This window comes from Mesocricetus auratus, unplaced genomic scaffold (genome assembly GCF_017639785.1).
Source record: "Mesocricetus auratus isolate SY011 unplaced genomic scaffold, BCM_Maur_2.0 Super-Scaffold_100023, whole genome shotgun sequence".
In the NCBI taxonomy this organism is placed as follows: domain Eukaryota; kingdom Metazoa; phylum Chordata; class Mammalia; order Rodentia; family Cricetidae; genus Mesocricetus; species Mesocricetus auratus.
Genome location: NW_024429204.1, coordinates 27,996,286 through 28,022,211, shown reverse-complemented (window position 1 = coordinate 28,022,211; position 25,926 = coordinate 27,996,286). Strand labels below are relative to the sequence as shown.

The following is a 25,926-nucleotide window of genomic DNA, read 5'->3' as shown; positions in this document are numbered from 1 at the left end:
ATGCAGACAATGCTCACCAGACCTCAAAATGTCCCAGCCTCCTGGGTGCTGGGAGTACAGCTCTGTCACCACACCAGCCTCTTGCTACTTTAACAAAGTGAGGTCAGCTATGCTCTAAAAGGTTCAACAGCTTGTTCAAGTTACACAGGCAATGAATGATAGATTCCTGAACTCAGGTTTTTTAGTCCATGAAAATCATTCATCCAATCACTGGTAGACTTAGCATTATGCACTAGATTGTCAACTCTTATCATTACAATGGTTCAAATCCAGGAGGTTCCTACCAGTGAACACAATACAGAAATTAAAATAATTTACTTTCTCTTGAAAATAATCTGCTTCGTACACAAACATGTCTGAAATTGGTTTCTGTTAGCCCAAAGAATAAAGAACAGTTCTTACTATTTTGTACAAAATAAATAGCCACAGTGCACAGCATGTTATGTCAACAATGATAACATTTAGTAAGAGTGTTAAGAGAGATACATAGAGTAAATAATGGCTACCACTGAACCACATATCAAACACTCTGCTTCAGTTTGGGTACAATCTTTGTCATTGTATGGACATACACACAGAACAAGCCTTACATTTTACCTTCATGCTTTTATAAATTGAAGAAGTCATGAAAAAAAAAAAAGGTCACTATGAAGATTTGTTTCTAAGCTAAGCCAAAATTAGGAAGCTCTTTCGGACAGGCAAACCTGAAATGAACTTGCCTCACCTGAAACTGTAATTCTAAGAACAAGAGCAGCATAGGGCTCTCACATACCATGTACATAAGCCACCAAAGAAGTCAGGGACAGCGCTGAACTAGTCCATCTAGCCAGCGGCTAAATGCTCTCGGGATTCCATGTGATGCAGTAGGGTGTACTGGTGACCTCTCTATATCTGAAGTGAAAAGTTTCTATCATCCAAATGTTTCAGACCTCTGTATTTTGGTTCCAAATTATATTTGTCTCCCTCTACATTTGTGAACACCGGTTTTTCTTCTAAGCAACTGGGAGTTTTGAAAAACAACCTATAAATTCTTCATGCCTATTTTATTTCTGTCTCAAATCTGTGACAGGTCCGTCTATAAGATAAAGTTATCTGCTAACCTAGAAAAGGTAGAAATAGAGGTTCTAACTGAGAAAAACCTACAATGGAGCACTTCCATTAGAACACCAAAGCAGAGACACAAGACTTATGACAAAAAAAAATCTACACTTATTTTCGGGATTCTAATTAATTTTCTTTACCCAATAATCCTTTCTTTTCAAAGAAAACCAGTTTAAAAACAAAAACCAACCAAATGTGCAAACCAGAAAATGGATTTAAAACACATCAACACACGGAGTCCATGTGGTTCATAACAAGAATGGCGAGCACGTATGTTCTCAACTAATGAGCCCACCCTATCCTATTCCTAAACCCACTGTTCACGCCTTTTATGTCAGGAGAGTCTCACCATTAGCATCAGCAGAGCTCTGGCTTGTGCAAGTTTAAAGTGCTTAAAGTAGATTAAACATCAGAATTTAAAACAAAGTTCTTACCATTTCAATTTGAGTTCTCTGAAAAAATGGGCCCTTAATCTGTAGTTCATTGATTTTTTCAGTGTCTTTATGAACCTAATATATGATTCAATTATTTTGGTATCATACATGCAACTACATTTTTTCCCCCGAGTCTACAGCAGTAATCAGGCTTTCAATGGCAGTGAGTGGCTCAAAGTAATTACATTTCAAGTATCAAAAAATCTTTTGAAATTCCAAACACAAAAGGACAAAACCTGTATTCACATCAGCTTAAGAATCTCTATCTTTACTTTTAAAATGACTAATGTTCAGGGGCATCCTCCTGCCCTCAATATAGATTACACACCTCTATATTCCTCTAAAAAGCCACCAATTTAAAGTGAACTTTTTTATTCAGAAAATGTGCATTTATTTTCAAAGAGAAGGTATGTGACAACTGCAATCTTAACTTCTTGAATTTTCTCACGTATTGAAATTCTATTGGTGAACGACTTAAACATTCACATTTGCAAATGTTCCATGTAATTCAAACCCTCCAAATGTGTGGGAGCAGCATTTGCCAACTCGATTGAACTGTTCTAGCAAACTCTCATACTTGGAGGCATCTCCATACTTCTTACTCTCTCACTTTTCTTTAGATCTACAAGAGAATTAATAGAAATATTCCAAAGGAAGTCAGAAGAGCAGAGCTCATCTGAATCCTTTAAGTTGACTGTATTTCAAACCTCATAAGACTAGCAGCATATCACTCCATCTGCTGTGTTCTCATAAATAAATCACTAACTACAGAATAACAACCTAATCGAACAGCAGCAGTAGGCCTGTTAAAACCACTATCATTATTTCTTACCAACTATATTCCATGTGGTTAGGGGTCGCTATGCGTACAGCTGCTTGGCAATCTATAAAAGTCCACAGGAGTAGAAGGTGCGATGAGCTTAAGCGGACTACGCTCTCACAGCCCGCTGCAACATCTTTTCCCAGTGTGAGTCTAGCTCACTCCCATGCCAACACTAAAGTCTATCAAAAGCCTGGACACTGAAGTCTTCAGATCTCCAAAGGCTGATTTTCCAGCTCTCCTGCTCCCTTTGTATTTATGTCAGTGTTTCAGTGTGAAATTGTAGAATTCAAAGCAAGTTTAGATATGTTTTTACTTGATTCTAAAAGTAATGTATGGATAACAGCCAGTGGCACTGTTAAACCAGGATTTCCCCATACTTACCAGATCAATAAGTAACTGCATAAATTAAAAACCATCCACTTAGTGTCTTTGATATAACTTTATTATCAACATTCTCTTTCCTCAAATATATTCCTATACCAAAATACTTGTTTTGGTATTTTTATGCTGTTGTCTTCCAGAGATAAATCTCAAAGTCAAGGTTTGAGCAGACATAAGTAGCAGTGGATAATATCATGGAAAAATATAATGTAAAACAGCTGCTTACATTAGCTAATCTGGCACATTAAAGTCCTTGTGCAGGTTGTTCAGAAAATAAGTTAAAAATGTTTTACATAAGATGGCAAAATATTTAAAAACTCAAGTATAAGTTTACTCTATGTAGAAGAGATCTGGATAGCAAAAGAAAATACAAAGTCCAACTCCACAGTGACTTGTCATGGCCTATATTCATTAGTGCTGTAGCTGTTTTTAAGGAGATATGCAGCATTGGCTATTCAAGCACTACTGATGGTATTCTTCCTAGAAAACAGACTTAAGTCTTCCTAACCCTAAAAGAAGGAGCTTAGCTTCAGTTTATTTCTTCCCACTAAAGTTAGTGTATCCTTTTACTACCAGGACACAACAAAATTTATTTTCCTTTTTTATTCATGAAAACCTGTTATATATACAGTGCAAACTAACTGGCATTTTGAGAGTATCTGACCCCCTGGAGCTGGAGTTACAGGCAGCTGTAAAGCCTTTCCACATGGGTACTGGAAACTGAACTTGGATCCTATGGGAAAGTCACAAGCTCTCTTTATCCCTCTGTCATCTCTGATACTTCTTTTTAAAAGAAAATGTACAACATGTAGTCAACTGATTCCACAGTATGTGGTTCCAGTGTACATGTCTTGAGAACAAAAAAGGTAAGCAAGATTTGTAATTCTGCTGTGCTCTGCCTGTCCAACTCCTTAACAGTTCAAGAACGTATCAAACATGAACCAACAGTTTTCAAGTGGAATTGAATGCGCAAGGATAAAAGCACTCACTATGCGTGAACAAGTATCACACTTATATTTAGTGTATTTTCAACTATTAGCTATTCTGGTCCTCACGAAATTACTCAGGTTTTTGAAAACCAAAGTATTCTTAATTTTTATTTGATACTAAAGGAAACATGTGAAGACTTTATGTGAAATACTGAGTGGTCTTTTACAAGTAGGATGATACACATACTATTATGTATGAATAATTGTCTTGTTTAGTTATATAACCTGTTTAAAAAGAAAACAAACAAAAAAACCCAGCTTCATATAACTTTTGTGCCAAATAGAAATTTAAGTAGATTTCAGTAGTTCAACAGCTGTTCTGTGGTAAACCACTTGATACTAATTTAAGATTGATCTATCTCTATTTCCTGATACTGACTAAAAAAGAAAAAAAGCAAAACTCAATCTTAAGAAAATGAATTACCTAAGTGAGTATGCATGTGAATACACACACAATAGTCTGAAAGGTTTTTAAGAAGACATATTAAGAGCAGTGTTTATATAAATGAGCTTATAAAAGTTAAACTCAAGACAAATGTCGGTATCAGCCAATGTTTGTCAATGAGACTATTATCACTGAGCTTACCAGAAATACAGGTACACATTACACGAACCTCTCGTTGAGAAGCTACAACTGACTTGTTTTCAGGAATGCTACTCTGAGGCATAGGACACTGAACAAGGATTTCTCTAAAAATATTTTTTAAATTTAATTACCGAATCAAAATTTAACAGTCACTGAATCAGACAACATTTTCCCACCAAAAGTAAACTTCTTATACAACAAAGGCCAAAGTTATGTTTGTGTTCCTAAAAACTACTGCATGAACTAAAATAAGCTAGTGTTTCTTCAAAGCTAGAAGCTAGCTCAATGGCACTTTGTTGACTAAGAGGCCTATGAGAATATATATTAAATATTCCTAATATATATTAATATGTATTAAATATTCCTAAAAGCAGTAACAAAAACAGAATGTCAAGTTTCACATCAAAACAGGATTCTTTCTATACTCATATCTCACAAAGTTTCAATAGTGTGCCTCTGTAGTAAATGGATGCTGGCTAAACCACACCCAAGAAAGCCAATTCTGCACAAACTGGCATCTGCTGCTGCTGCATGGTGTGAAGGAACCACATTGTAACTGGGAATACGCCACCACTGTCACCAACAGATCCTTGCTGACATTTGCAACAATCCAGAGACTGTTCCTTAGTCACCGTACTATGATGAAGCCTATTTCTCGGGTGCTTCCCAAGTTCAAAGAAACACTCTGTATACTACCTGGTAAGAAGCAGGCTCCTTAAAAGAACGAGCCACAGAGTAGCAAAATAACTGTCACTCATCCTCAAAGCGAGTTCCAAACTGTCCTAAAGAGCCCCAAAGTGAGTCCATTAAGCCAGGTGATAAAGACATGCTGAGGTCTAAGGCTAGATGTTAGCAAACAAAAGTCGAGGGCTAGTCTCAAGTCAATACTATGACTAAACAAGATTTCTGTCTACCACTGCAAATTTGGTGAGTTGACTGAAGGCAAATCGATCATATGCGAATCTACTGGCGCCCATCGTGGCTTTAATGGAGACACAGTGAGAGGAAATGTCAAAGTGTGTGGTGAATACAGTCCTGAAGTAGCTAAGCTCCAAGGCCCTTCTCGGGAACAAATGAGTGTTGGGTGAAGGAGCAAAGGCAGCAACGGTGCCAGGCAGAAACTATCAATGCTTCTCTCAGGCTCATGAATGCCAACAGGAGAGCATTTGCCTGGAAGGCAGAGCGATGAGCCACCAGGAGGAATGAGCAACTCACTCCCTCATCCTTCTTCCTGTTGGTCAGTGACCCCTGTGTGCTGTCTCCCTCCTTCCCCAGCCACACGGAATTCGCACTAGCATGTCACCCTTCCCCACACCACTGTGGCGTGGCTCACGTCGGGGTTCTACAGGCCACCTGCCACAGATGCCCAAAACGAGAGAAAAGTGCAGTTCTGGGAGTCTGCCTTTCTAGTCCAGCACGAGGTTCTGCTCTGTAAGCAAGGAAGAGGTCAGATGTGGTCTGGTTTTCAGTGGGATAAGAAGGATGGACAGGGACACTATCAAAGCAAGATCCTAATCACTGATATCACCTGATAAAGGGCAAGAAAGCAGTTACTCAAGGGTACCATCCCCTCTATTTGTCTCATACTCTAGGAAAATACTCCCAGATCTCCCATATCTAAGGCGCTATACTACACAATCTGTGAAGCTTACAAAGGCTAAACCTAACCCCAGTGAGCACGTGTACTCAAGGGACAGCTATGCTCATGAGACTGACATGTGGTTAGGATAGCCACTGGCTTACTAAGGTTGCACGTTTGGTGATTTTGGTCAAAGTTCTGTATTTTCCATACCATTTCTGTAAGTAGTCCAGTGCCTCCAAACGAGCACCAATCTCAAAAGTGATTCCAGGACGATTTGGGGGCTTTTTACTCATCTTGAGATCCTATTCTTCAGTGTTTTCTTTCCACTACCTCAAGAGGAAAAAAGAAAGTTAGATTCTAATGCATGAAATGCACAGGGGATATGGCTCATAGGAACAGACCAAACTTAAGTAACTTTCAGAGTAACACATGCAATACTTTCCAGGTTTGTTCGTTTGTTTCTAATTAGAGTGTTACCAGTTCCTGTAGGAAGCATACAACATGAAGGCGGCCCTAGCAAAGCCAGATTAATAAATGGAATACTGAAAGGAAAACTAGCTGAAAAAGACAAGCGATTGAGACTTATGAATGGCGAAAACGCCTTCAACCTTAACTCAGACATACCCAAGAAAGCTCTACCCAAAGAAGGTGGAAACTGCTGGTTTTAAAAATTAGGACAATCCTGTTTGTTTACTGAAATCCTTGAGGGGAGTAGCTTAATGGTTTTTCATTTACTTTCCAGAAGAATTTTGGTACGTCAAAGTGTACATCCCTATATGAAACCCTAAAAATATGGAGGAAGCAGTAGACATGTTGTGTGCCACTGAGGACATTGAGGATCCTGACCAACGTCCCTGTGAGATCAGGATGCGCTATTGCATACGACCTCTGCAGTACACCTCTTGACAGTTTTAACATAAAGGGCTGCAGAGGATTCTTTTCTTAAATTCACGTTTCATAATCAATAATGCCAGAGTCTGACTCTGAGTACAGTTTCTATCGTTAACTCAACATAGTGCCCACAATCACAGTAAAGAAGTTTCTCATAAGGAAAGGGAAAACCTGCAAAGGATTTCTCTGTAGATCATTCACAGGTCAAGTTATTTACTGTTCTCTAAGCCACACTGGCCTCCTAGCACACTTGAGGACTTTTTCACTACTAAGTGTTTGAGGAAAATGAATACATTCCCAGAGTATCAACACTGGAATGAAATATAATTGGTATGCTAAGTCTCATCAAAATACAATTAGTAATCGGGAAGGTAAAGATGTTATTGTTGGAGGAAGATGGTTAAAACATGTTTTATATTACTACTGACTAGACTCCCTCCAGCATAAAATAATACAAAAGCTCACACAGAAAACAAAAACTTTAAAAAAATAAACCTCATACAACTGCAATTTTTTTATAATGGTTTGGCTACTGTTTAAAACAGGCAAAATATGATGGCAAACAAATGTGCCTTCCTGTTTTTTTGTTTGTTTGAATATCTGAAATGTAAAGGAAGAGAGAAATAGCATCAATGCTGGCCACAAACAAAAATGTGGGGGGCCAAGTTTACAAGCTCTCGGCTAAGGGGCTGTGGAGGGGCTGTAGAGTATTCTGGCATGACATCAGTGGGGTTAAGATTTGTAGCCAGGGTGCGCTGGGTGTAATGGGAACAAACATAAAATGTTTTCAGTAGAAATCCTCTAAGTGTGCAACACACGAGGCTGTTACTTAAAGGGGCTGAAACCGAATCCGAAGAGCAGGCAAATTGCCAGTTAAGCTAACATTTCCTGAGATCAAACTTCCAGCCTGTAAACCTAATCCCCCAAGTGACTCTCAGGAATGAGGCACCTCAAAAGGCACAGGGCGAATTCCATTCTCCTGTGGGGGGCTGCAGGGCACGGGGGAGGGGGAGACGGACGGGGGGGGGATGAAGGAGGCACCTGAATTAACAAAGTTTACAAAAGACATTCTACTGGAAAGATCCTTAAACCCAGAGAGAGAGAGGAGACAGAGGAGACAGAGACAGAGAGGAGAGAGACAGAGACACAGAGATTGAGAGAGAGAGACAGAGACAGAGACAGAGACAGAGAGACAGAGAGAGGAGAAAAAAAAGGAATGAAAAGAGAGGGGAAAGCGGTTAAAAAAGAAGAACTGCGATGAAGTTAGCGGAGATGACAGAGACAGAAACACAGAGCGGGCAAGCGAGCGGGAGGCAAGCAGGGAAAGACCGCGAAGCTCAGCCGAGGTGGGGGGACGAGGCGGGCCCATGCGGGCGAAGGTGGCAAGGGGAAGCCAGGAAAAGGCCGCGGCGCGGCTGGCGCGGAGCCCGGGAGGGAGCCGCAGGTTGACAGCCGGCTCTCGGCGGCCGGCGGGGCAGGGGAAGGGGAGGCGGGGGATCGCGGCCGGCGGCGCGCAGACAATAGGGCCGGCGAGTGGCAGGCGGGGAGCCGGGAGCGAGCGAGCGAGGGAGCGCCGGTGCGGCCCGGGGACCCGGCAGCCCCCGGGCCCCGCCGCCGCCTCTTACCGACTCGGCCTCCTCTCCGCACAGCAGCCGGGCCGTCCGGGGCCGAGCCGGGGGTGCGACAAGGCGGCCAGCGCGGGCCTCGTCCGCGTCTGCCCGGGCGAGCGGCCGGGGAGGGAGCAGGAGCCGGGCCCGCGGCGCCGCGTCGGCCCCGAGGAAACGCGGGAAGGAGCCGGGTCCGAGCCCTCAAGCCCGCTCGGGGGCCGCTGCCATCGCCGCCTCCGCCACCACCGCCGCCGCCACAGCCGCCGCCGCCGCCGCCGCCGCCGGGCAGCCCTGACGCGACGCCGGCCGCGGACGTCAGCCGCCCGCGACGCACCGGAAGCCGCCGGGGCTTTGTCACGTGACACCCGAGGAGGGCCGGGCACGCGCACCGCAGCCGATTGGAGGACGGTTCTGGGAGGGGCGGGGCTTCGGCCCGGGCTGGGCGGGGCGGGGCGGGAAGGGGAGCGGAGGGGCGGGTCGGGGCTGGGCTCGCCTGGGCGTGAAGAAGGGGACTTGAGCTCCCGGGTGCCCTTAGCGCTGCGAAGGGGAGGGAGGCCTCTCTCTCGCCAGCGTCGTTGGTTTCCAACAGTAGCTGCCACCCTGGGCAGACGTAAATGCACCACCACGCACGTTCCTCCGGGTCAGTGTCAGCCCCGCATTAACGACAGGGAAATCGATCTCTGTTGCAAAACCAGGAAAAGTGCCTTCTTGCATGGGTACTTTTATCACTGACACTGTGCTGCCAACAGGCCACGTAACAATGACAAGCGCACAACTACACTGCGCTCCAACCTCAGAAATTCTTGCTAATGCTGCCAACACGTAATAATCACAAACGCACAATTGCACTGCTCTCCAAGCTCAGAAATTCTTAAACGAAGGGCAGACACTCCCAAATCGTGGGCCACTGCTATAGAGACTGTGAGGGCCCTGACTTGATTTCCACAAGTCTGCACAGGGACTATGTTTACTAGATAACTACCAGGCTCCAGTGCGGGCAACAAGCACGAGTAGTCCCTGTCCCAGCTTTGAGAAAACCTAAAAGTGATCACAGACAAAATGCTACTGAGAGGAAGCATCTATTTTCTCCCTCTCTCTTCCACTCTATTGCTCTGCTTTCCACGTTTTTAAAGTGCATCATTGCATACAAATGGCACTTATGTTTATTCTTGCTTTATCGTGTATGGAGAAAATAGCTAAGTGACTCTTAAGTTTCAATGGTAGTGAGATTTTGTAAATTAAGTAAGCATTCATGTCTAACTTTTTATTCAAAAGACATTCATTCAAAGATTATGTTTCTAGTAGCTGCGGGGTTGCACTGAGCTTGGTGATGCTATACACAATGCAAATAAAGACAGTCGTTAATGATATTTGTCATCTTGTTCTTCCTTTCAATGTCTGATGATTTCCTCCACAGTTGTCATTAGTACAATGCATTAAAATTTCTATAAGCTTTCTTCTGCCACATGCAGTTTCCTTAGTAATATGCTTGTTCATTTAATTTGATATAAAATTAAAATACAAGTAGAATTTATCACAGAATGACAATGTATGATGTCAGTTCAACAAATTCTCTGTGCCTCAAACTGTGGCTTGCAATGTTTGCAGCAACTGGTATCCTTGATACATCAGGATGATTCCAGCAATTACATATCATCTATGACAAGCATGCAATCATAAGCAATACTTAATTTAAACAAAAAATGTACAATGTTGAGAAGTACTTTTATGTATATATATATAAATCAGGATCATTTGTTACAAAATCGAACCTTCCATAACATAAGGAATCCTGGAGGAAGCATCAACCTCTCACTAAATGGAATGAGAATATTAGAATCTAAAGAGCTTAGTCTCCCTTGTGGCAAAAGGTCTGGCTTTAACTGCTAATCAAACTGTATTTCTTTAAGAATTTGTATGCAAAGATGGTAGCAGTGTTCAAAATAAGGAAAAAATTTTTGACACCACAACAGTAATGGTACCAGTAATCTTTCCTACACCTAAATTTTCCTGAATCCTGGAAGAAACCACACTTATCTATAAGCCAGCAAATAAATAAATAAATGTTAGAATGAATATATATTTTCTTTACTATGTTGAGTGTCTACCAACCCATTTCCCCAAAAGAATGATGTTTCCTCTATTCCAACTAGAACATAGATACAGAGTCCTTCCAATGATACATATTAGAATAAAAATAGGACTGACCTTCTACTTACACTCAGGCAAGTAACCTTAGCAAACTCAGTGGGCAATATTGAGAGAGGGGATGAAGAGGGGAAATGGGGTGAGAAAATCACTAAAATTTATGATGTAAGTGTATGTAGCTGTCAAAAATGGAAAGTGTTTTTTTTAATGGGACTGAGGTCTAATGTACATTAGTGGCTTGAGTGATGTATGGTCCTGTGGAGTTAATACCCTCCCTCAGATTATATGTTGGAAATGGGGTTGTCATATTTACTTGTTATTAAATTGCTATAGGAGATCTCCACTACTCAACAAGAAGGCATCAGGTCTGCTAAAAAGCATGGGATGCACAAAGCAGCTCTTCAGCTTGAAGAACTACCCCCAAGTCATGCATAATCTTTGAATGTCCACCTATATAACTCATATAAATAGAAACACTTGTTCAAAATTGTGTGCCTAAAACTGAGTCTCAAGTGTAATCTCAAAGGGAAGGGACTTCCAGAGAATGAAGAGAATGAAGCCACTATGTTACAAAGGAATTTGTGAGTTTTCTAAACAATAACAGGAGGCACTCCTGTATCCATATGTATTTGTACCTGTTACAGTTAAGATAAATAAAACTGAGATGCAAACACTTGAGTACTACACTATGCCTTCTTTTGTGAATCACCATGGAATATATTATATTGAACTATTTTACTGTATGCTATTTCAACAACTCTTGAGCTTTTTGTTATCATTGTGTCATTGTCTTAGTTAGGGGTTTATTGCTATGAAGAGACACCATAGCCACAGTGACTCTTGTAAGGCAAAACGTTGAATTGGGCCTGGCTTACAGTCCAGAGATTTAGTCAGGTATTGTCATGGCAGGAAGCATGATAACATGCAGGCAGGCATGGTGCTGGAAGGGAAGCTGAGAGTTTTATATCCAAAGTGGCAGAAGGGAGAGTGCCATTGGGCCTGTCTTTGGCTTCTGAAACCCCAAAATTCACCTCCAGTGACACACTTCCTCCAACAAGGCTACAACTACTCCAACAAGACCACACCTCCCAATAGCCTATTTGTGACCATTTTCACTCAAACTATGACAGTTATATTAACATTTTTGAAGTTTGTTAGGAATCACTTAATTTTAGGAAAGAGTAGTACATAACCTACTCTAAAACAGAGGCATTAGATGTGATAAAACTAACAAAAATTTCCCCTGCGTCTAGGAACATAGCTCAGTGGTTAAAGCACTCTCGATGCAAGTGTAAGAACTAGGGTTTGATCCCCAGAACTCATGTAAATTCTGAGTGGTACAGACATGGTGGTATTCAGGAGGCAGAGACAGGGATCCCTGGTGCGAGCTGGATTAGTTGTATTGTTAAACTCTGGGTTCAATTGAGAGACCATGCCTCAACCAGTAAGGTGGAGAGTTGCCAAGGAAGACTCTTAAGCACCAATCTTGAACCTCTACAAGCACACGCATGCACAGTCACCCAGACACTTGCAAACATTACATACACACACATGAGAGGGGAAGAGGGAGGATGGGGAGAGAGAGAGAGAGAGAGAGAGAGAGAGAGAGAGAGAGAGAGAGAGAGAGAGAGAGAGCTTCACATATTGCATCCCCTCATTGGCATATAGAGTCTGATTTTATGATAAGGACAGCGATACAAGGTAGGGAAGACTCTAAGAGTATCTCCCCAGCCATGTAACTGAGCCTTGCTTTCCCATCTCCTCTGTCTTCTCTCCTGCTCAACACGTCCTCTTCCAGATGGTGGATGGAAGCCATCAGTCCTTCCGACTCCAAATATAGAAAGAAAGACCTTACAGCTGTGTTTGGGCAGAACCAAACAAGCAGTGGGAAAATTATCTCCAAGCAACACTTGTTAGGCAGAAATCATTGATCTAAATCCCTTCTACACTAGAAATATGAATATGGGACCATAATACTTGCTGGAATATTTACCAATCACATGTATGCAACCTACAGCAGGGAAAAGCTGTTACTAAACACAAGCCATCCTTGGAAATAAAAGACAGGTGGGTTTTCTTCTGTTTATCTAATACTTGTAATTAGCTTTATCAAAAATATTCAAGAACTTTTGTTAATAGACTAGTTTAATGGAGAACTTCTGCAATAGTCAGCACTGGCAAATGTCCCCATTCTAAGGTATTTGAAAGTGGCATTAATGTAGCTTCCTTTTGCTGAATAAAAGCTCACTTGTCTTGTCTTTGTGGCTATATCCAGTTACCAGGCTGTTCAGAATGTATCAATTACAGATAGAACTCCAAGCTAGCAGCAAACTGGCAGACATCTCTCCAGATGTTACTATAGCTTTCTGTTCACATAGCTAATGAACTCCTCCAGTCTTATTGACTATTGGCTATAGTATAAAAGTAGAATGTCAAATGATATCATTATATATACACACATGTACACTATATGTATAGTGTATATAATATTTGTATGTGTATAATTATGTGTGTATAAGTTATTGTAAGTAAATATTTATGGAATGTTCATGTGCTACTCAAAAGCCACTTGAGTTTCTGCAATTTCAAAGACTTTCTGATTTAGCAGATGTAATCATAATATGTCATAGTTCCCACTTCTAAAAGTAGATAGATAGATAGATAGACAGACAGACAGACAGGTGTGCATGTATGCATGAGAATGCCCACATGTATGTACATGTGTGCCAAAAAAGAGACAAGGCATCTCAGCATACCAATTGTTCCGAAGCAAGGACTAGCCATAAAATTCATCATGCAACCCTGGATACTTTTTAGACTGGAAGGAAATGCTAGTTACTAAGGATTAATTCTAAGACAACAGGTTGACCCCCGCAGTATCAGACAAAGATGCAGGATCATGTCATATACAGCAGGAGAAAGTGCTAACAAGAAGGTAGGGATTCCTTATTCAGAATAGTATTTGACTTGGTAATCGCGCTTGTTGCCTCAAAACATGGTCTTCCTTGCCATGCTGAGAAAGAAGACTCCTTACTTTTGCCTGCTATGTTGACAGATAGTACCTCCTCTGTTTATTCTTATTCACTGGTATCATTCTCCCTCACCTATCAACATCTCTCAAGTTTTATCCCTTTCCTCCAGCTCATCTGTATTGGACTTTCCTGGGTTGTTTGATAAAATACAAATTCCTAGGCTCTGATTTTGATTTGAGCTTGAGGGTGATGTCTTACCAAGCCACAATAAATAGGTCTTATGTATTGATCTGAAGGGTGTGAGGACTCACCTGTTTCCTTGTGATTAATGGAGAAACTGGAGACCTGGTTCACTAGTACTTGCTGAGCAAACAGTAGGGCCTGAGTTCAAATCCCAACCAATCACATTCAACAAACAAACAAGAGCAAAAATCTGGTCTTGACTGTGTTCGAGCCTGTAACTCCAGTGTTGTGTGGCAGAGATGGGATAGTAACTGGGGGATCTGGCTGTCAGTCTAGCTCAAGAATCAGTGGGAGACACTAGACCAATGGAATAAGATGGAAATTGATAAAGCAGAACACCCATCTTCCTATGGCCTGCGAGAATACTACACACACAGTCAGGTATGTGTATATCACACATCCGACAAACAAACACACGGGGCGTGGGGGGGGTTTAATGGAAAGAGGCTTAAGCATAAAGACAGTGTATTAAACTGGAGAAACAATATGGGATAAAGATGTGTCTTCCTTTGCGGTCAGTCTCATTCAAGGATCAAATCATAACATCATTCACTCTGCTTCTGAGGCTGGCTTGAGTCCTAGCATCTACATTTTGGTCCCTAACTGCTTTAGCCTTATCACTGAAATATTCTGGAACACAAAGACATGTCTTAGAAGTCATTCTTTCACTGACTTAAATTAAGTTCAACTCTGAATCAAGAATGGTGACCATGAGTGTGACTTGTCCTAATCTGACAGAAACCCCAATCCCTGACTTGCAGGAAAAAATAGAAACTGTCCCCAAACCCTCCCAGTTGAAGGATGGAAGTGAGTGGAAACTTGAAAGCAAAACTGGAATGCTTCCTCTGAAAGGAAAATGAGAGCTGGCAACAAAAATAACTAATATTCAGCTCAAATGGTGTAGACTAATTGTAACTCCAAATTACAGTTTACAGGCACCCTCCACAGCTGAGCATGTACTTCCTGGTCTGCAAAACTAGAAAAGCAAGCCCAATGAAGGACAAATCCAGAGAGACTGGTCTGAGCTGGTTTCAGAGTCCTTGGGTGTTCACCTTCCCCACCAACCTCTGTAACTTAGAGATACTTTGTTGGGGATTGTTGCAACTTCAGGGAGGAGGCGTGAGTAGCGGAACACAGCAACCATACAAATCAACAGCCACCAACACGGTCCCGTTCAATAAGTGTATTCTTTTATTTAATTTACTGAATTTTTAAACTGGGATTTAAAGTCTACCAGACAATTGCTTTGGTCAGAAGTAGATATAAAAAGTTCCTTAAGATGCAGCACACATGGTTGGTCTTAGCCGTTTGAGTTAGATGATTTTGGATATACAAAATGAATAGAAAATTATCAAGCTAGGGAAGTATCTCAGTGGTGGAAATTGAAGAATACTTGCCTACCCTTGGGTTCCATCCCTCAGCACCTCAAAAGTAAGTAAATAAAATGGGGCAGAGAGTGATAAGGCAGGGTCTCTAGGTGATGACTGCTGTCCTTGAAACATGAAGGAGCTCAGTCTGGTGCCATCTCCAAATGCAATAGACAGCCCTGAGGCTTACATTCCTTCTTTCATCATTCACTTGCTAAATCACTTAAAAGCTTTAGTTCATTTAGGTTGCTGTTGCAAAACTATCATAAAGGAAGCAGATTGAACGCCCTAAGTGCATATCCATTCCAGAGACTCGAAAGTTCAAGACGAAAATGTCAACTAATCTGGATCTTGGGAGAACTCTCTTTGGTCTGTGTTGGGTCATCTTATTGCTTCCTCACAGAGTGAAAAGAAATAATCTCTGCTGCCTCTTCTAAAGCACCAATGTCATTCTTGAAGGCCCCACTTTCATGATCCACGTAGTTCCCTATAGCCCCATCTCTAGACACTGACACATTGCAGATTCGCACTTCGAATTGAGAATTTAGGAGGCATATATTTAGGTCACCACAGTCCTCTGGGTGTTTGTGTTTTAAATTCCACGTCCTTTACCTAACGCTAAAGTGTGAGTGATGTAAAGCAAGGGAACAGGAAGTAAATAAAAGTGGATTCCTATACGAAAGCGACTTCCTGTGATGGAAGATGGCTGCAGCATCAAACACAACCTGAAGCTAAATATAAAACAGCAGGAAGTAAAGGTATTACAGGGATCCACGCACTCTTCCAGAATAGATCGGTCGGGAAAGAGTGCATGGAGAGAAGGGACCAGACTTCTAACTAGGATTTGAAGGATATGTAAGCTTCACAAAACAGCTCTATGCAAAATGCAGCTAATTTTTAAAATTTGGTTTATGGGTATGAGTGTTTTGTCTATATATGTGCCTGTTCATCCTTTATATGCTTGGTACCCTCAAATGTCAGAGAAGGTATAGGATTCCCTGGAACTGTTGCTGGAGACAGTTGTGAGCGTCTGTGTGGGGCCTGCAAGATAAACCAAGGTCCTCTGAGAGCGCGTCAAGTGCTCTTAACTGCTGAGCCGTCTCCCAAGTCGTCTCCTATAAACTGTAATTATTAATACTTTCCAACTCTTTATAGGTTTGAGTCAGTACCAACAAAATTTTGACTCTATTTCCGTTTTTTTTTTCCACACAAGCATTCACTGAGTATCTGCAATGTTCCAAGAACAGTGCTCCGCTTAAGTGTGTGTTGGGTAAATTCACATGAGTTTGCCAGTACATGGACCTAAGCATCCTTCTGTAGAGGCCAGAGCCAGAAATACTACTCTTTATCTTCCTGCCTTGGAACAGGGTATCACACTAAGCTAGAGGCTCATTGGTTTGGCTGGACTGGCTGGTCAACTTATCTATACCCATCTTTACCCATGCTAGCACCCAAACAACCAAACCTGGCTTTTGATGTAGATCTGGGGATTCAAATTCGGGTCATTATACTTGCAGAGCAAGTGTGAGTTATTGAACCATGTTCCCAGCCTCAAGTTCTTGGCCCTGAGACAGTTAATAGTGTAGTTAAGTGCATCCTTGAACAGGTCATTTCCACTGAATACAAGTGTTAGCATGTATGAACACACAGAGTCATGTAAACCTGGCCACTTGCAATTTGCCTCACCGTGTGTCCTCTTGCCCCATACAAGAAAACAATACCTACAGCCTCAAGGTCGCTGCTGGACTTTGAGATAACAGAGGTTCCTCTCTGTGGAAAGTGTTACGGGAGGGTGGGTCCAGAGGGTCTGTCAGCTTCAGCGTTGCTGCCCTCCTGGCTTACTGACTTCCCCCCTGTAAGATTCTGAGGCAACATCCCCTGTGGTCAGCTACTGGGACTTCCTCTCCTGTGACTTGGCAAAATATTCTACAGAGCAATTTTACCCTGGTAAGGGCAAGCATCCTTTATTTTTCTTTTCTTGTTTTAGGACTAAGCCACAACCTAAAGATCATAGGAAGCTGTAAAGTTAAAGAAAATAAATCTATTGGCTTGTTCCTTGCTAGTGTTTGTTTCAGTAGCAATCTCAACCAATAAAGTGTATCAGAGGCAGAGATTTGGAATAAGGTCAGAAATTATGTTAGATTTGACATGGTGCCAGTAGTTTAAGGAATAGATAGTGTCTCTGGTTGACTTTTCTTCATGTAAGTGGGGATTACAAGCCTACTCCATGGAACTGTAATGAGAACTGAATTAGAGAGAACAAGACACACATGCATAAACAATAAGCAATATCCATATGCCAGAGGCTTCCCACTGGTCCTCTCTCCTTTTGCAATGGCCCATTTATCTGAGGGTAGCCCGACCTGCATTCATTATGTGTCCAGGAAAAAACACATTTTCTGAGAAATATTCAGACACTTTATGTACATCCTCGTGTTTTTTGCTGGGGATCCTGGAGAGCTATCAGAGACTAAGTGTTGTCTCATAGAGCTACATGTTTGCAAAGGACTTACACTAGGGTTTTACAGCTAGCTGGTGAGTATCTCTTATATAGTCCTCATCTACTCTCTCTCTCTCTCTCTCTCTCTCTCTCTCTCTCTTTCTCTTTTTAAAACAAGGGTACTACTCAAATATGAATCCTGAAAATAAATAAATTCAAGTTTCACGGAAACAGATAAATTCTGAAAGATTCATTAGGAACAAATGCAAACAAAATCTAATCCAAAAGCAAATACTGAAGGTACTGAAATGCTTTTAACCACATAGAAATTATAGATTGCCAAACTCAGAAGGCTCCCTTAGAGAATTCATATGTTGTCACTCACTATCTGGACAGGAAAGCTTGTATACAGGGATTAATGTTTAAATATGGTTTAAGCATCCAGAAATCTACCCAGGCTCACCACTTCTCTGATTTGTCTTTTCTGACTGTGTAACTCACAACTATATCATAACCCCATCTTCCCTATACTGATGAGGATAATCTCCAGCCTTACTCCCATAGTCCTCTCAAGGTAGATGACACTTGGTAGTATTCAGATCCTACAATATGACCACCGCTTAGATGATCATTATCTGTCTAGTTCTCATAACACTGCAAATTTTGAAAACAGTGTGGTTGTTTGGATAAGAATGACCCCCAATCATATATTTGAATACTTAGTCACCAAGGAGTGACACTATGAAAGAATTTAAAGAATTACGAGTTGTGGCCTTGTTGGATGAGGCGCATCTTTAGAGGTGGGCTCTGACGTTTTCAAAGCCCACTGCTGCTCTCTCTTTCTCAGGCTAAGGATGAGGATGCAGCTCCCAATTACAAGCTCCGGTGTCATGTGTGCTGCCATGCTCCCTGTCAGGATGACAATGCACTAAGCCTCTGAAACGGTAAGCAAGCCACAGTTAAATTCTTTCTCTCGTAAGAGTTGCCGTGGTCCTGTGTCTCTTCATAGCAAAAGAACGGTGACCAATGCCGGGCGGTGGTGGCGCACGCCTTTAATCCCAGCACTCGGGAGGCAGAGGCAGGCGGATCTCTGTGAGTTCGAGGCCAGCCTGGTCTACAAAGTGAGTTCCAGGACAGCATCCAAAGCCACAGAGAAACCCTGTCTCTAAAAACCAAAAAAAAAAAAAAAAAAAAAAAGAACGGTGACCAAGACAGACAGTGTCCATGAATGTATCCTATGATAGATACTTGGTGTAAACTCAAGAAGGATGGGTTTGGGCATCAGCCCAATATTTCAGCAATTAAGAACAAAGACTGAAACAAATCTAAAGTGAACTAAAGGTAGCAACACAAGCATAGGGAATTTGATTGGCTAAGGCAGAAGAAGTATGTCAACTGAGTTTGATGTAATACATAACCAAAGAGATACTAAGGTACAAGAAGATTATGAGAAAGAAGCCAAGGGCTCAGAACCTCTTTTCCAACTTCTGCAAAGAGCAAGTCTGTTGGGGGAATTTTGCAGGCCCCATGGAAAGCTCATTTTCTTAACTTTTGGGTGTAGATAATGCATGCCACAGAAATGAAAGCTTTAATATCCAAAGCCAGAAGCCAAAACCGGTTGGGTGGGTGCTGGTTGTGTTGCGAGAACCTGCTCTGTGCTGAACGCATTGCCCACTTGCAGGGGCTCTCACAGACCCTCCCGGTCTCAGAGTCCATGGTCTCGCCCTGGCCATCTCCTCACTCCACTCTCCAGAGCCTTGTTTCTGGTTGGGCAGAGGAAACAAGATGGTTTCCTACATATCAAGAGGGAGCGTACTGGGGAAAAGGTCACTGTGGGATCCCAGCCTTGAATTCTGCAGCCATGACTGATTCGGGTCTTCATTTTCCTCTGGGGTGAAGTGAACAAACCATGTTTCAAAGTCAAGGGTGGAGAATGTAAGTATCTCCAACCAAAGAGAAGGGCTGTAGTAAATTAGACATTATTTCAGTAATTTCCTCCTCCTACAACTATCCAATGCTTGTCATGTCCATAATTCTGACTTGTGATGATTTCTGCTGGTAAAAGTAACTTTTTACACTGTGGGGACACTGAGCTTAGCCATTCAGGCTGCTTCAACTCATGCATGACATACGAGTGGAAATTTCAAGTGCCTGTTGTATAAAAGCGCTTTATGAGTCATTCTGTGATTCTGTAAACTCTCTTGTTCTTTTCGCTCTGAAATGGAGAGGTGGCTGGCTCATTGGAGAAGAGCTCTTACTGCTCTTTCAGAGAACCTGTGTTGAGTTCCCAGAACTCACACAGCAGCAGCTCACAAACATTTGTCACTCCAGTCCCAAGGGATCCAGTGTCCTCTTTTACTTGCCTTGATCACTGAATGTCCATGGTGCACTTTCATGAATGCTGGCAAAACACTCATATGCATACAATAAAACAAAGACATCTCTAAAAATAGAATTTTAAACAAAGGGACATCATGAGACTGACTCTTCAGCCTTAATACTGAAACAATGATGACCTAGGGCTAGGGCTATAGGTAGAGTACTTTCCTAGTATGTCTACATCCTTAAGTTCAGTACCCAGTGGCACAGAAATAAGCTACAATACTGGCCCAAAGCACCTTAGACTGTAGACAATGTGCAGCTAACACAGGTCAGGGCACGTTAGTCCAGTTGAAGCAGAGGAGAATAACTAGCAATCATGTGGGACATGCAATTGTAAAGTGAGTATTAAACCTCACATAAATATTTACTATTTTTAGAGAGTCACATTTGGTGTTTTCCTAACTGGTACAGAACAGGTACTCAAGGAGCACTTGGTCAGGTTCAGAGGACTGGCATTGAAGGTGGGAAAGCAGTGGAGATGGGAATGCAGGAGCCAACTAGAATCGGATCTGTCCCTAACAGCCTGTTGGCCGGTTTCCACCTGAGAGTCCCAGCCCCCATTGCCTAAGATGCTTTGAAGACAACCTGGTGGTCCTTTCTTCACAGCCACACTTGCTTCTGTAATAGGCTCTGTGGAGCCGGGGAAGGGGACTCAGGAGGGACTGGAGCTGTAAGCCCAGCCCACAGAGAGATCCAAGGGTCCCACGCAGATAGATATGCACGAATGAGATACAAGCACAGTCTCACCTACATGGATTGTTTAGTTGTTGTGACAAACACGCTGACAGAAAACAATATAGGAAGGTGTAATGTGTTGTCTTCCCTCCAGCTGCTTTGGCCCTGCCCAAGTTAGCCACTTGGGCACCCGCTGCTGTCTCAGCCCCCAAATAACACACAGGATGCTTTTTTAATTATGAAGCTGTTGGCCATTGCTTGATTCTTTACTGGCTAGCTGTGACTTAAGTATTTAACCCATAATTGCTAATCTAAGTATTTCCATGTGGTCCATTCTTACCTGAGGCAGGGTCCGGGCATGTGACTTCTTCCCGTCCTTCATTGTGAATCCCTGTGCCTCTCTTTCCCAGAATCCTCCTCGACTCCTAGTCCCACCTATCTTGCTTCCCTATTGGCCAACAGTGCTTTATTTACAAACACACAGAAGGACTTCCCCCATCAGGAAAGAGCTTGCATGGACTACAATTGCAGACTGTGGTGCATTATTTCAGGGATGTCAAGGCAGGAGCTCAGCTCAAGCAGCTAGTCACATCACAACCACAGTTAAAATCAGAGACAGAATATACACGCCCTTGCGTGCTTGCTGTCAGGTAGCGTCGTTACTCTTATATACTCCGTGAAATGGTGCTGTCCACCATGGGATGGGTCTTTCTACAAGAACTAACCATCATGGTAGCCCCCACCCCCAATACATGGCCAGAGGCCAATCAATTCTAGGCAATTCCTCTATTAAGATTCCAGTGTCAGTTGATTCTTGGCTGTGCCGTTGACAGATGAAACTAACCAGCACACGGACCTTCACATAACCAGCCAAGCCTCCCACTCCATTTATGAACTTCACCTTCTGCACACGTTGCTGGGTAGAAAACGAAATGGAAAGGCTTCTAGGGAAAAGTTCAGCTTAGCCATGGTGACCAATTGCAAGGCTGTCACCTGTGAAATTAAAAGCCTATCACGACAAACAAGTAGGGTTCGGATGTTTGTTTTCTACTGCTGAGTGATTTCTGTGATAAAATAACTGCCCTGAAATGCTTTACAGGTTATTAGTTTTCTCAGACTTTGACCAGAAGAGCAGTGTCAGGCCATGATAAAATTCTGGACTGTGTGTGTCAAAAAGCCCAAACTGACTTAGCTGGTAGACCTGCAACTCATGTATTTCTAAGTTCCTAATGTGCAGTGACCCTCATAATAAATGTAAAGGCCATGATAGTAAACAGGGAAGGCAAAAGCCTTAAGTTCCCAACTCACAGTAAGGCAGGAGATAGAGCATCAAGAAGAGACTCTTGGTTCATTAACTGCAGCTATGACACATTCCAAAGGAAAATGTAGAGAGTGATGGAGTCTATAACTTGATCTGGGTGGGTCAGAGAGGTTAAAGAAAGCGCTATTTAGGAACAGGATGGAGAAACAAGGGTGGTATATCAAGAGGCTCTAGGGTGAAAGCAAAACTGAAGATCAGCATGGTTGGATTTTAGAAGACAGAATGGATGCACTGTGGGGTGAAACCAAGACAATACTGGATCTCATGGGACTTCATAGGCGACAGGGATGATTTTGAACTTATTATGAGAGAGCAGCAAAGACTAGCCATTGAAGGTTTTAATTTAAGGAATGACGTAATCAGATTTTCATAGGGACATAACTCTGTATGTGGTATGCATAATGTATTGGAGAGAGACCAAGTGACAGTTGGAATGTTAGCATAAAATCCAGGCAGAACTAGGTGATAGCTGGAGCTGTAGGGAGAGACACCAGAGATGGAGAGTGTTTTGAGTTCTGTGTAGGAAATAATACTGATGTCTCCCAACTTCAACAAAAACCTCAGTACTGTAGGGATCCCCAAGAAATGATGACACCAAATTCTCCACCAGACTAACCAACCAAAATCTCCAAAGAGCAGTCAATTGATAAAATCTAGAAAGGAAGGCATCTTGCACATTTTTTCAGGTACCCAACTATTTACTTCTCCTTTCATCTCATTTGTTTCTCCAAGTCTACTTTGGTGGTATAGATGATTACATTTAAATTTGAGAAATTCGCAACTCAAGGAGGCTAAGTAACAAGTTGGAGGTCCCACAAGCTAGCACCATAGGTCATTGTAATCTTAGCCTGTGGAACAGTAAATACCAGACTCTTTCCACTATCCAGTGACACCTCACTGTTCCTGGAATGACAAGTTCCTTTATTGCTTCAACAACATAGGTGTGTGCAGAAGCACCAAGTGATTGAACTCTAAAAAAAATGTAAATGCAGAATGCTGCCTACCTATTGAAAAATTTGAAAAAAAACCCAAACTTTTTTGATTCAACAGATTAGTACTGTGAATATTCTCATAAAATTACATCATCGTGTTCCTTTATAGCACCCTGAACTTCATAGTGTTGCTACATCATCTTGCACATATTTAGGTTAACTGGATCAAGAGCATAGCTACATCTGTGATTAGAAAATGACAAACAGGAAGAGTGGCTTGGTTAAATGATTTTCTCATGTTCATACAGCTTGACTTGACACAGCGGCTCCCAGAAGCATCCCTTATTGACCATGGTGTATCCTGCTGAACTGACTCTACATTGCCCATGTTCTGCTGCTGGCCAAGGAGATCCGCTATCTCTTCCATGTTCCACGAAGTGAACACTACTGATACGATCGTGACAGGAAGTATGACCTCATTCTGCTGCCCTGCCTCTGGTTAAGAAGGCTGATTTTGAAAGTAAACAAGGGCTGGGAGGCTGACTCTCCCAAGAATGACAAGTTATTCTATTCTGGGCAGCAGCTGAAAGATCGAGAGGCCACCAAGGAAACAAACCGGGCTGTGGATGCCTACATGCAGCGGGGATGTGGGCAGTTTCCACCAGAAGAGAAGACGGGATTCCCTTTGTGAAGTAACTTCTGCACCTGCTGACATTCTGACGGGACTGTCAGCTGGAGAATTGCTGGGTCCAGATTTCTGAACTGCCAGCCACGAAAAGCTTCGTATTTCAGGGATCATCCTGTCATTTATCAGTTGGAAGAAGAGCCTGGGGACTCCCTGTGGAGGAATATGTATGAGCGAGCTATGTTTCAGAACAGATGCATTGCTTTGGTGAACTGGTAGACAGAGTCTGTTTCTTGAAAAGTTCTTGAGCTGCTAACCCAACTTGTTTTCACAGTTACTAATTCTCGACTAACTGGCATTATACTTGCTGTACACAGCTACTCGCTTTTGTAAGATCAATCAGGGAGACCTTGCTTTCTGCTGCAGAATGTCGCGGCTTAAAAGAAAGCTTACTGCTCAAGTAAAACTAGCATACAGTCGTTTGGGCTATTCTTGTTGTGTTGGTCAATGCTGGAGTGATAAGGGACATGTTATTATATTTGCTTGTGTGCAATATCTTATTTTTCAAAGCAGTGATTTTTGTTTTCAAATGTGTGTTTTAATTTAAAAACCTTCAGAGAATTCTAGAAACACCTTCTGTCTTCTTTAAAGGGATCTTATAAACTGGGGTGTATGATTCCTTGAAAGGCTCATACATACATTGTTAAAATAACCTATTGCAAGTCCCAGAATCGATGTGATTGATTTCATGAATTATGCCACAATAGCCAATTATTAGTTATTAAAATATGGACAGAGCTAGTGGATCATAAAAGACTCTCATCTCACAAAACTAACAGGGTAGTGAAATACACACATACACACACACATACTTACACACGCACACACACACACATACACTCATGCACACACGCGCACACACAATTTCCTAGCCACCTGAAGATAGAACTACGTGATAAAAAGTAACTGATCGAAGTCTACACGAATAGTATACTTTGTGTATGCTTACTTTGTAATTGAAAAGCGAATCATGTGCCTTCAAGAATGGAGCTTTGTCATCTGGGTGGCGGCGTGCTATTTAGTAGCTCAGCGTGCGTAGCTTATGCTGTTTAAGAATGTTCACGCTGATAGGCACCACAGAAAGCACTGGCCTTCTCCATGGCCACTTGTCAATGGCTCATGCTGTTGAGTAAAAAGGACAGGCACCAGCCCCCAAGCACTGTCTGCAACGTGATAAGGAAGCCCCACTCCGCTGGCTGCTTCAAATGCACATGACTTTGTTTCAAGGACTCTAGAGCCAGTCACTTGTTCAGATGTCTTCATTAAGTAACGCACACTGTTTAATCTGGATGACAAATCAACCTTTGTAAGTCCCAAAATGGTGCCCTTATTTACAGAATTTTCAGACTTACGCAATGAGACAATGAAAAATAGAATTTGAAGCCTTTGGGGCAGCCACCACCTCGTTGAAGTCCCACAATCTGCTCTGCGCTCTTCAATCCTGCGTCTCTGTACCATTTCAGCAAACAAATCTGACTAGTGCAATTAGTAGATGCCATCTGTTTCGGCATCATTTGTCTATTTTTAATATATAGTCCATCTTTTTTTTTTAAAACATCTTTTGCAGAAAAAAAATCTGTGAAGTTTGAACAAGCGGCCTTCTCAAGATGTACCGAGCCTCTCAACTGACGTCGACACCAGTAGCAAGTAAATGTGAAACTGCTCTGTGCAATTATCTTTGAACGATTAGAGTCCTCTAGGCAATTTCCTTGCTTTGCTTTTGCTGATACTTAGACCATTAGCCATCTGTCAGTAGCTTGTGTTTTTTAAATGCCAGTGTGTGCTTTGGCAACGATTTTGACTTCATTTCTTTCCTTGAGAGAAATGTGGTTTTTTCTTTTAGGATTAAAAAAAATCAGTTTTTAAAATGCCTATGAATAAATGTGAAAGGAGACTTTTTATCGGCTACAATTAAGATGCAAAACTGTCTACCAAAAATTCACAAAGATTAATAGCTACTTGCAAAAAATAAGGGCGTTGTTAAAACGGTAGCGGTTTTGGGTTTCTTCCTTCCTCTTATTTTTCTCCCCAAACCCCCTTTCTAACTCTCTCTCACACCCACAGTTTTCTACTACTAAAAAAATAAAAAGGCTCAAGCTGAAATTCTAAATTACCTTATTTGTTTTAAGTAGTAATTGTCACTAAGGAAACCAAGTTTCACTGAGCCTGGCTGTAAGAAGTCTTCGATACCCTAGCTGCCTGTTAGAGGATTCTGTGACACAGTATACACTATTAACCACCTGCGACCCTGCTCCCAGTGAAGTTCATTGTCATGCCTATGGCTAAGTCAGAGTGCATGACTAAGCCTTCACAGGATTCACACCTTTAAGAAGCATGTGTTTGAAAGAAACGAAAGCAAACTCTTTG

The 25,926-nt window shown here is 42.0% G+C and overlaps 2 protein-coding genes across 13 annotated transcripts in view; one reads left to right on the top strand and one right to left on the bottom strand.

The window, feature by feature from the left end:
• Phf20l1 (PHD finger protein 20 like 1) overlaps positions 1–8,620 on the bottom strand; it is a 65,091-nt gene extending 56,471 nt beyond the window's left edge. For 2 of the 9 annotated variants that reach the window (XM_040730627.1, XM_040730630.1), the window contains exons 1-2: positions 8,413–8,620; positions 6,107–6,226 (exon numbers count right to left, since the gene is read on the bottom strand). In XM_040730627.1, the coding sequence (XP_040586561.1) occupies positions 6,107–6,189 (83 nt within the window). In that variant the 5' untranslated portion in view covers positions 6,190–6,226; positions 8,413–8,620. The remainder of the gene's footprint in view (positions 1–6,106; positions 6,227–8,412) is intronic. The other 7 variants (XM_040730629.1, XM_040730631.1, XM_040730633.1 and 4 more) reach the window with 5 other exon arrangements.
• Positions 8,621–23,206: 14,586 nt separating this feature from the next.
• The window catches only part of Tmem71 (transmembrane protein 71), a 38,257-nt gene continuing 35,537 nt past the window's right edge, over positions 23,207–25,926 (top strand). The window contains exons 1-2 of one of the 4 annotated variants that reach the window (XM_040730499.1): positions 23,207–23,726; positions 25,127–25,206. In XM_040730499.1, the coding sequence (XP_040586433.1) occupies positions 25,167–25,206 (40 nt within the window). In that variant the 5' untranslated portion in view covers positions 23,207–23,726; positions 25,127–25,166. Of the gene's footprint in view, positions 23,775–25,126; positions 25,207–25,926 lie in introns of all 4 variants that reach the window. The other 3 variants (XM_040730498.1, XM_040730497.1, XM_040730496.1) reach the window with 3 other exon arrangements.